This window comes from Cyprinodon variegatus, unplaced genomic scaffold, assembly GCF_000732505.1.
Source record: "Cyprinodon variegatus isolate N-32 unplaced genomic scaffold, C_variegatus-1.0 Scaffold702, whole genome shotgun sequence".
NCBI classification, from domain to species: Eukaryota; Metazoa; Chordata; class Actinopteri; order Cyprinodontiformes; family Cyprinodontidae; genus Cyprinodon; species Cyprinodon variegatus.
The window spans coordinates 352,477-363,443 of record NW_015151155.1 but is presented as its reverse complement, the minus strand read 5'-3'; the positions used below and the strand labels follow the sequence as shown (position 1 = coordinate 363,443).

General features: G+C 37.0%; 2 protein-coding genes across 3 annotated transcripts in view; both read right to left on the bottom strand.

The window, feature by feature from the left end:
- Positions 1–2,058: 2,058 nt before the first annotated feature.
- LOC107097497 (guanine nucleotide-binding protein G(t) subunit alpha-1) lies at positions 2,059–5,484 on the bottom strand. Its single transcript, XM_015394654.1, has 9 exons — positions 5,292–5,484; positions 4,199–4,241; positions 3,973–4,114; positions 3,733–3,890; positions 3,333–3,461; positions 3,122–3,251; positions 2,866–3,019; positions 2,350–2,566; positions 2,059–2,270 (listed from the first exon to the last, which is right to left on the bottom strand). The coding sequence occupies exons 1-8, from the start codon at positions 5,395–5,397 to the stop codon at positions 2,376–2,378; spliced, it is 1,053 nt and encodes a 350-aa protein (XP_015250140.1). The 5' UTR covers positions 5,398–5,484; the 3' UTR covers positions 2,059–2,270; positions 2,350–2,375.
- A 1,665-nt stretch (positions 5,485–7,149) lies between these two features.
- The window catches only part of LOC107097502 (semaphorin-3F-like), a 63,182-nt gene continuing 59,364 nt past the window's right edge, over positions 7,150–10,967 (bottom strand). Inside the window, exon 18 of one of the 2 annotated variants that reach the window (XM_015394662.1) lies at positions 7,150–10,369. In XM_015394662.1, coding sequence (XP_015250148.1) covers positions 9,941–10,369 — 429 coding nt within the window. In that variant the 3' untranslated portion in view covers positions 7,150–9,940. The remainder of the gene's footprint in view (positions 10,370–10,967) is intronic. The other variant, XM_015394661.1, reaches the window with a different exon arrangement.

Genomic DNA, 10,967 nt, shown 5'->3' with positions numbered 1-10,967 from the left:
ATTCATTTAAGACAAACCCATACACTGGATCTGAACACACCCATGGTGTGTACCACACTCACCATGGACCAGAGGAAGAGAAGGAAAGAGTTGGCTCAAGAGATAAGAAAGAAAATCATGGACAAGCATGTTAAAGGTTAGGCTATAAGACCATTTACAAGCAGCTTGGTGTTCCTGCTAATATAGTTGCATATATTATTCAGAAATTTAAGATCCATGCGAAAGAGTAGTTGGCACTGATATAAGCCTGTGTGTCAAACAATACGCAAATATTCATGCCAGTTATATCGAATTATACACCTCTATGTTTTCAGCTGACGAGTGCCACAAGTGAGTGAAATTTGGAAGACTTTGCAGGAAACATACCTCAAGGAGAAAAGGGAGGAGACCAGCAGTTCTAGGAAGTTTTTATTGGTTGGCCAGGCAGGGACTCCAATATGTACTGAAATGTGGCTGAAAACTAATTGGTGCCAAAACCAGTTTTGAGTCAATCTTTACTGATCACAATGAACCAACAGAAACATGAACATAGAAATTTATATTTTCCAAAAAATCAATGAGGACAGACCAGATTGTCATGATGCTCTAACAAATAAAGCTATGAAAATATTTAAACATCATTGCTGTTTAAATTATTTTATGTATTAAATGGAATTATTATTTACTTATATTGAGAATAATTAATTGCTGCATTTTTGTGGTCAGTTTTTTATTAACATAACTTTAAAATATAAAAGTAGGACATAATGGTATTATTGTTGTCACCCACTGGTTTAAAACTGCTTGTTCCAGAGGTGGTGTATTTCCTAATTCATGTACTCTCATAATTGTGTACATGTCAAAGTACACAAGAATGGACCCACCTCTGGGTCATGGGTGAAAGAGTCAACTGAACGTGCAACAGCTAAAGAATTGAGTAAAGATGAGGAAAATAATGCTAGAGTAAGAGGTGAAGAGTGGGAATCCAGCCTATCCAACTGGATCACCTGTTATGTATTCATTCTCAGTAGGAATTCCAATGTAGAGATATTACATTTGGTTCTCTTGTTTTTTTTCCAACAAAACAATAATCATAAACCCTCCAAAGAGAGATGGTTGAAATTAGTCATAATGATTACCGGTATGTATAATAATGTTAATTAAAGTTATTTATTTACCTTATTCATTTTGTGGAGCATTTGTTTTTCCTGGACTGCCCCCCACCCTAAAGTTTTCATTTGTTTCTTAGAAGAGAAAATCACACATTAAAAAGCTTAAGTGCTTTTTTTCCCTGGAGGTTTTGTTTATTCCATTTACTTATGAGAGACTGAATTACATATTTCACAGAAGGGGCCAGTTTTGCCACCCTGACATTTTGAGACTGGAAAGCGATGGAGTCATTAGACATTTTGAGCCTCCTTCCCTCCCTGATGTAAAACGCTCTAGATTCACGATTGTGCAGATATTCATGCCAAAAAAATGGACACACTACTGAGTTTTCTACAGAAGCTTTAATAAGTTTAATCAAACTTGTACATTTCTGGTTTTCTCTGGATTTTAGTACAGATAAATTGACTCAAATGCTTTAAACAGGGAACTTCAAATTGGAGTTAAATGAATCCCTAACTTAACAGTATATTGATTTACAGAGTATAATGACACACCATTAGAAATCTGAGTAATTATATACAATGGCCCTTTTCAACCTCTACAACAACAAAAAGAAGCTAACACTTCCCTCAGAAGTTAAAATGATAAACTTCTTGTGTTACAAACTGTGTTGTTTTGTATTTTTTATAAAACGCTTTTTCTAGTGAAAATTCATCTTAAAGTCTAACTGATGCTGAAGTGCATTTGCAGGTGGTGAGACCATTTAATTAGCCCTTTGATTGATTGTATGCTGCTTGATTACTTGAGCTCAGAGACACTGCATCTATTGATAGGAGTAGATCTGAAAAGAAATCTGTTTATGCAGACAAAAGCTAAAGATTGCATTGCCCTCCAAAGATGAATTTAGGAGAATGTTTGATCAAAAAAAATAAATAAATAAATAAATAAATAAAAATAAAGCAACCCTCTTGAGATCTGCACAAGATTCGTTCCATGTCTCAGTGACAAGGAGTCTTTGGTCAAAGCTGCAGGTTTGATTTTTAACACAGCAAATGTAATTTTATTTTTGTTGTGCATTCACTGGTTTTAGGATGGCTCTTTGCTGGGACAGTTTCATTCTTCATTCCCCATGTTTAAATTGTGGAGGACTCTGTGGAATGTGACAGGGCTAAGACACTACACTGTAAAAGAAAAAAAAAACATGTTAGTTAGGTGAGCAATGGGTCTTAGTTAGGAACTAGTCCTTTAAGCTTTGCTGACCTTAATTTGGTTTCCTGGCTGGGCTCTTAGAAGAGACCGCAGTCTTTCAGGTTTTCTTTGATGATGATGTCGGTTACAGCATCAAACACAAACTTGACGTTTTCTGTGTCTGTAGCACAGGTCATGTGCGAGTAGATTTCTTTGATGTCTCTGCGCAGGTTCAGGTCCAGGAACTGCATTTTGATGTAGTTACCAGCATCCTCATAAGTGTTGGGGCCTTGGCAGGACAAAAGAAAATAGAAGTTAAGTTTACGCCTTTTGTAAATGCTTCCTTTTCAGAAATAGATGGAGAAATGGATGCTAAGCAACCAAAGAAAATAAGCTCACAACACATTCTGCTAATTTTCCAAAATCTACAAGCTGCGTCTATGAATGTCTGATTTCAGCAGCCACTACAAAGTGACAGTCAAAGCCTGAATTGGTTTATTTTCAATTTTCCAGACTGGATCCTGTTACGCTGATAACACTGTTATATTATACATTGAAGATGGTATCAGTAGTTGATGGAGACCTCACCATCATACTCTGGGAAGCACATGCTGAGATGAGCTTTCTTGATCTTCTCAATGAACACATCCTTCTTGTTGAGGAAGAGCACAATGGAGGTGGCTGCAAAGTAGCGGTGGTTGCAGATACTGTTGAACAAGTGCAGACTCTCGTGCATCCGGTTCTGAGAGGAGATAGCATTTAACAAGTTAAACCAGCATTTAACAAGTTAACTAGTTTTTGAGTTTTTAACATAAAATATTTAGAATGGTTAAATCTATCATACCACTTCGTCATCCTCCACCAACACCATGTCATAGGCGCTCAAAGCAGCAATGAAGATGATACAGGTGACACCTTCAAAACAATGAATCCACTTTTTCCTCTCTGACCTCTGGCCGCCAACATCAAACATTCTGGACCAAAGAAAAACAAAAAATTCAATATAATTATCCAAGCTAAACTCTTGTTTTCTAAGGAATAATTAACAAACTCACCTGAAGTTTAGATCTTTGAAGGAGAACTGGGTCTCAATGATACCAGTGGTTTTCACTCTTGAACGTAGCACATCCTGCTCAGTGGGCACATAGCCTGGTTGAACCAGTCGCTCCAGGTCATTAAGGTAGCTATAGGAAAATTGTACTATGTCAAGATACTTTTTTTTAAAGATTGCCGGAGTGTCAAACACTGGTCCCCAAGATCTACGGATTTCAGATGCATCCCTGCTCCAACACTACTATTTAAAAGGAGTAAATTACCACTTCAATGTGCCATTAGGTTTACCAAAGGCCTGGTAGGGATGATTGATTTGCTTCAGCTGGAGCAGGGATATATCTAAAACCGGAGGACCAGGGTTCGAGACCTCTGACTTAAGCAATGCTCAAAGTTGTTGCTTACTATCCAGCTGAGTCATTGAGTTGATACTCTGAGGCTCTGTCAAAGCAAGCCTGGATGCCAGAATCCTTCCACAGACGCAGGATGATGTCTGACATTTCTTTGGGCATCGTTCCTTCCTCAATGGTATCTGCAAGATGCATCAGTTTCCTGGCATCATCCTACAGAAAGAACCCAGTCAGATAATTATATATGAGAAGTTTTACTGTGAATGTTTTAACTAGGGAATGTTTGCTTTGTTACCTGCTGATCAGAGTGGCCAAAGTTAATGTTAAGAGTGTTCATAGCCTTCACGATTGCCATTATGGACTGCAGAGTGTTGCTGTAAATGATGGTGATGAACTCCAAGCATTCTTCAAGCGAGTAACCATCCTTATGGATAATTCTGGATGGAGAAAGCTCAGTGTGAATCAGTTCATTCAGTCTGAACAAACGAATATAAAATATAGCTTGTATGTAAAGTTCTTACTTCATCTGTTTGACAATGGTGCTCTTGCCTGATTCTCCAGCCCCTATGTGAGAGAGAATATGTCAAAGAGATTTTTTTTCTTGTAGGTACTACTGGAATATACTCATATTTTCTTTGATTTGAAGAGAACTACATGCTTCTCCGTGTCTAAGCACTCAACTTTGACATAGTTACCAATATCCTTTTGAGAAATTGTGTTTTTCAGTTATGTTTGTAATATATTTGAATAATGTGTATACTATGCCCTAACAGAGTTGATCTCAATAAGATGCATAATACCTCTTACTTCAGCCCTAATCTTTTTCCTTGACCCTGACCCATATCATCAATAGGTGATGATGAAGCATTACTAAATATCTGAAATTGGTTTCTTTGTATATATAAAATATTAGAAATCTAAAAATCATCATTAAACATTACAACTCAGTTATTTTCATGCAAAAAGATATAATTAAATGTATATTTTTTTTCATACAATGAATGTAAAAAAAAATATCTTTTGAACTATGGCAAAACTGCAAAATTTCTCTAGTTTAAGCTGAACTATTGAGCTGTAAACATAATGGTGCTATATCTCTGTTTGGGTTTGTTGGTTCGGGTTCACTGTCCTTCAGTGTTAATCCCATTGTCCAGGAGGACCTGTAGTGTCAGGATTAACACAAGATTGGCTTCTGTGATTATCTGAGTGTCTCAGCAATTCAGTGACACAGTTTATTAAGCTCCTACTTGACTTGGACACGTTGCATCTTTACATCTGTTAAAGACTTTCAAGCTCTAGTAAAATTACAGGTCTGAACAAGAACAAGGTCTAATATTTGCAACAATGAATCAGCCAAAGGAATTTCCTTATATGACTTGTAAGCAGACCCTAAATTGATATATGAAAGTTGATGCCAAATTTGTTTTAGGGGAATTTGCTTTCCTCAAAAATATTTCTCTCCAAAACGAGTAAAATAGCAATGAGGTTACTCATCTTTCACTCATAAACTAGAATAATAAAAGAATAATAAAATGTCTGGGAATGGCATTAACCTGACTATGAGTTATTACAGCCATCATTTATGAATCACTCCTCCAACAGGTGTCTCTTTACCTAGTAGTAGCAGCTTCACAGTTCTTGCATCCTTGTCTGCATCCTCCTTCAGCTTCTTCTCCAACTCCCTGGAGCGTTTCTCTTCGGCGCTGGCTCCGGCCCCCATCCTACTTTTCCCCGCTTGGTTCCCTCTCTTTCAAAAGCCAAGTGTCAGGAAAAATGGAAGCAGGTCCCGGGTGGCTGCTCACCTACTACTGTCTGACCGGTGCCTTCAAGCACGCAGCTGATGCTCCAACTGCCCGCAGCTGGGGATTGTTTGAGTATTTTTTCCTGTCACAGGGAAGGATTTGGGACTCCAAAAGCCCACCTGACCAGTGCTGACCAATGGAGGACAAGGACAATACAGTTACAGGGCAAAGGTGTGAAGGGAAGGAGACATATATCATTGTAGGAGTGCTATAACCTTTAGGGTACTTTGCTGTGCTCAGCGGAAGATGAACATCGGCTCAAGTGCTTATCCCATCTTCTTAGGCTCTTTCAAAGGAGATGCCTGTATAACTAAAAGAGCTTGGTTCAAGTCTTGTTCATATTCAAGTTTAGTGTTTAATGTTTCCAGAAATGAAAAGGGATGTTATACTAATGGTGGTTTTAGATTTCTACAAGATGCAAGGATGGGATAAGATTGTCACAACCAACACAAAATCAGCATAAATACTCATCAAGAACACCAACTTATTGGTCAAATACTGAGACACATCCACAGGAAACAAAGACGTGTTCAATTAATTTATTTTTTCATGGGATCCAACAGCCTAAAGGGGAGTTCTGAAGTGCTTAAAGAGATTTGCAGTTTCACCAGACAGATCTCATTGACCTAAATCTAAAGGTGGTTAAGGATCCTAATCCACTCACACTTTCACTTTGGTCTGCATGAATATGCAGTGTGAGTTTAAATTTGTATACACTCATATTCTTGATCTCACCATTGTGTATGAACTGTAAAATAGGTAACTTTAGCACCCAGAGTAGGACAGATATAGAAGATCAGAATGTAGAACATAACAAAGCTTGTGTACTCTAAGTGAGCCTAAACGCATTAAGAATATACTGTATTTGGTTCCTCTTTTAGTTTTCTGTTTCTAGCTCCTCTTTGGAGGGAATGGTTTTTACTTTTAATTTCTGCTTAGAAAATAAATTAATAAAAGGCACTCATAGTCATTGAATGCCATTGTTTTAGTTTTATATCAACATAAACTAGCTTTATGTGAGGAATTAGAATATTTTTCTCTGCCGGAGCAGCTGTCACCACACCAAATAAGGAGGATCATAACAAAGTTTAGGGCCAAAAGCCTGTTTTATCATATTATACCAAATAAACTTCTAATCAATCCTTTACAGAAGTTATTTAACTTGTTAATTTAGTCCATCTCTATGTAATGCAATCAGTATAAATCCAGCTATACTGTAAGGGCCTCAGAGGTTTTTATCAAACAATAATAAGTAGACATCAAGAAGATCAAAGAACATGGGAGGCAGGAAAGGAATGAAGTTGTTCTGTGTTGCATGGAATGATGTAAAGACTATTGAGTTGAACCATCAGGGTGATGGGTAGCAGGCCTACCAAGAGCTTATCAAGATAAATCAATTGAAATGGATGGAAACATGCTAGATGGTCAGCAATGAAAGAATTTGTTTTATTTTTTAAAGCCCATGAGGATTTTATTATTCCAAGGGGTATAAATAATAGTTCAAATGCCATTTATCTTGTATTGTAAATTATCCCCAAAAATCCTGATACTAGAAACAAAACAAGTTTTCCTGTTCTTCTCTAAATGTGTTTTTAAAGGTATTTATATTGAACAAAAATAGTGCTACTGTGGTACTTTTTCCCATTATTATTATTTACTGTAAAATACTAGAGAACACCTGTTATTATAAAATATAGAGCTTTAATTTATTAGTTAGCAACATTGACAAGGAAGAAAAGATATAAGTTTTTACAAGTCATTACATTACCACCAAGTGTGCTTATTATACATTACCTCACAGACCTGTCATACAGAGAAAACAGATTCACATAACAGAAATGCAGACCTGTGTCCTTTCTCTACATCTTATATCTGACAATGAAAATAAAAAAAAGAAAAATGTAATCAGCCTTTCTGACCTTTCAGCATTTCTTCCAAAATAAAAAAGGTCTGAATTCCGACAACAATCAAGACATCCACGGCAACATTTCAGACAAAAACACCACATACATACACTGTACATGCCATGCACATTTAAAATTCAATTTCTGAAGATTGTGGTACTGTTTTTTTTTTTTTTTTCTCATTTTTCTACGCCGTTTGTAAGAAGTCTGTGGCACCAGTAATAAAGGATGGCTCCATACCCGGACAAATAGAGCTGCTGAAGCTCTCTTTTAACCAGATGATACATAAAGTACAGCACCAGTTATCATAGCACTATAAATCTGCACAATTGTGTAGACTGATTACATTATTTTCACCAATATTTACATGAAAATGGTAGGAATGAAAAAACTACAGTGCAGTGAAAAAGTGTTACGTTTTGCAACAATTTCTAATAATGAAAAGTAATTGAGTAAATAAATAATTGTTAAATATAGTTCCTAATATCAATTTTAATGATTAATATAGCAAAAAAAGAAAATCCTAACTAGCCTGGATCTGTGTGAATAACTAATCATCTGTTTATGTTGAATTAATGATGACTGGACAACCAAGTTCAGTTTCACTATCTACACCCAGGCTCTGGTTACTGACAGACATGAAGGGTTCAGAAATCACCTCAAGCCTGCCAACGCCAAGTAGGCAATAATATCTCAAAGGGGGAAAAAAAACACATGCCATGAGCTAAAAAACTCAAGCAAAAACAATTATTGATTACTTTGTTTTCCATCAGTTTGCAAATGGTAACAAAACCGTGTCAAAGGCTTAGAGACTCCAACAAATGGAGAAAGCATGAAAGAGCTGAGAACCTTTCCAGGAGTGGTCGACCCATACTAGTTATCCAGAAAGTCACAAATTAACACCAAAAGCACTGCAGGTACCACATTCTTCAGATAAAATCAGCGTTCATGGCTCAATAATAAGAAACAGTCTGGGGAAAAAATAGCATCCATTAGAAAGCCCCCTTCAAATGAGCTAAAGCTCTATTACATCTGAAATTAAAATTTAAATATTGTTAGAAAAAAACAAAAAAAACAAATATAACAACCCCCACCCCCCAAAAAAACAAATAAAAAAAACAGACAAACAACAAAAAAAACTATGTTGGTATAGCAGTTTGATGTTCAAGGGGCTTCTTTGCTCTTTCAGGATCATAGCAACTTGCATTATATAATGGAAACATTAGTTATACCCTTTATAATAATTAAATACTTTGAGCTCAACCCCCTTTGGACGATGGTCCAAAGCACAGCAACAAGTTTATCTGAATGGCCCAAAAAAAAAGGTAATTTACATGAATCTAGTTAAATAATTGACCTAAATCTGATTCAGATGATGAGGCATCACCTTAAATAAGCTGTTTGTGTTTTAAATCCTCCCCAGCTTGGATCTTCACAGAGATGTAAACGACTGATATAGTTTTTCACATGACAGACTTGTGAGGATTAGCTTTTTTTCCCCCGTTAAAAATTAAACAAAGGAAAGCTGCATAATTGCTTAATTGTTCCTGGTATTAACGGCTGGTTAATTATTAGAACTATTTAAATGTAACAAAACAGCAAAAGCAAAGTGGGCAAATACTTTTTCACAGCATTGTAGCATATAGGGTGTTCAACATTTTTAAAAACAGAACTTTCTATAGAATTGAATAAGAATTACCAATCTGTCAACAAAAGGTGCTTTCTCTAATATATCTTTTAAATCACAGACTGACATATAGCTGCCCGCTGGAATAACCTCCAAAGAAGGGGAAGGCATTGTTCCGTTTTCAGCTTCAGCCTCCGAAAAAAGAAAACAAGAAAAAAAGGAAACAGCTTCTAACAAGATGTCGAGAACACAACAATGAGATGTGATGTTTACATACAAGCAAAAAAAACAACACTTGGCAGCAACTTATCATGGAAGAATAGGTACAGTGCAGTTTGCAATCTTTACTTGAGTTTCCTGGGAGTTTGTAACGAGCTGCTGCAGCTGCAGTTTATCTGCATTCCTACCTTCATTATGAAAGGTAGTTTTTTTCTGCTTCATGTACAGTTCTTTAGTGTCCACTTTTTGCAATGGCTGTTCTGGTGAAGGGCAATGCCAGCAGTTAATAGATCCAACATCACTGCCCAAAGAATAGGAAGTTTATCCACTCTGGTATGTGTGGACATCTTTAAAGTCATGGGAAATAGTTGCTGTTAAAAAAGGAAACACTAAACAAAGATATTTCCAACATAATAACACAATGTCATAAACAATAATGCTAATAATTATAATAACAATAGTATTATAACAATATTTGCACAGATCTATTCACAAAAACGTGTTTTCTAGATAGGTAGAAAGAATTACTTTGTACAACCTACAATAAATATTGTGTTTGTTCTTCCAACTGTTACATACAAACTGTGTGATGCTTTCTTTCTCATGGTCTGTTGAATGGAGTCGTTTCCCTTAAATAGAGGGTTGTAAGGGGAAACAAGAAGGTAGACAAAGGGTGCTGTTTGAAGGTGACAGGCTGTCCATCTAAACTCTTCATGTCTCTGCTGGATTCGTCTGGTCCTCGTGATGTCGGCGATTGCGGGGCTTCTTCTGCTCCTTCAACTCCTTCAGGGTTTTTGGTTTGCTATCCCCGAGGCTTTCGTCCCCGTTCTGCCAGTAGTCCTTGCAGTATTGGTTGATCAGCCCCATCTCCGGTTGGCTGAGGATGGTCAGCAGGTCCTTGTACTGCCCGACACTAGGGGTCCATGTGCTGGACTGAATTTGGGGGAGGGCAGGGTTGCCCGTATCCACCAGCACGTTGTTGACTGTACGGCTGGAGAGGACAACAAGCTGCAGCTTCACCAGAGTGTGCTTGAAGTTCTTCTCTGTGGACGTGCAGTGGTAGATGCCGCTGTCAGAAAATTGCAGCGAACGGATGAGGAGACCCTGATCAGTTTTCAGGATGCGGCCCTCTGAGCGTATCTGAGTAGCAAAAGGAGGGTAGTTTCATAAATCATGGACACACACTGACAGAATATGGTAAAACATTCATATTTTGTCCTATTAAAACCCGATCATATGGTTTTTTTTATTGAGATTATAAGCAACAATGTCAATATAATTTCGGAGCATGACCTACATTTGTTCTAAACCCCAGAATAAATAGTTTGTAGAACCATCCTTTGCTGCAAATACAGTTGTAAGTTTTTTATGCCAAGACTGTCTTTGAGCTTGTACAAAACTACGCTTTTGCCTGTTATGAACATTAAAATACAAGATTATAATATTGCTGAACTGGAAGGAAAGGAACTATAATTGTTTTGATGTACAGAATTGGAACAAAGATTTTTTGGAATTGGTTGCTATGGAACAGGCCACCATAACCCTAGATAATCAGCCAGATTCCAGATTGTCTGGATCTTGGCCCACACTGAAAATGTATTTACAAAAATGTACACAATAACCACCTGTTACTGTCTTGATAAGTGACCCCTCTACCTTGTGTATTATGGCCAACTCTGTACCTCCCCTTGGATAAATGTGGATGTGTGTAGGTATGTGTGTATATATATATATATAT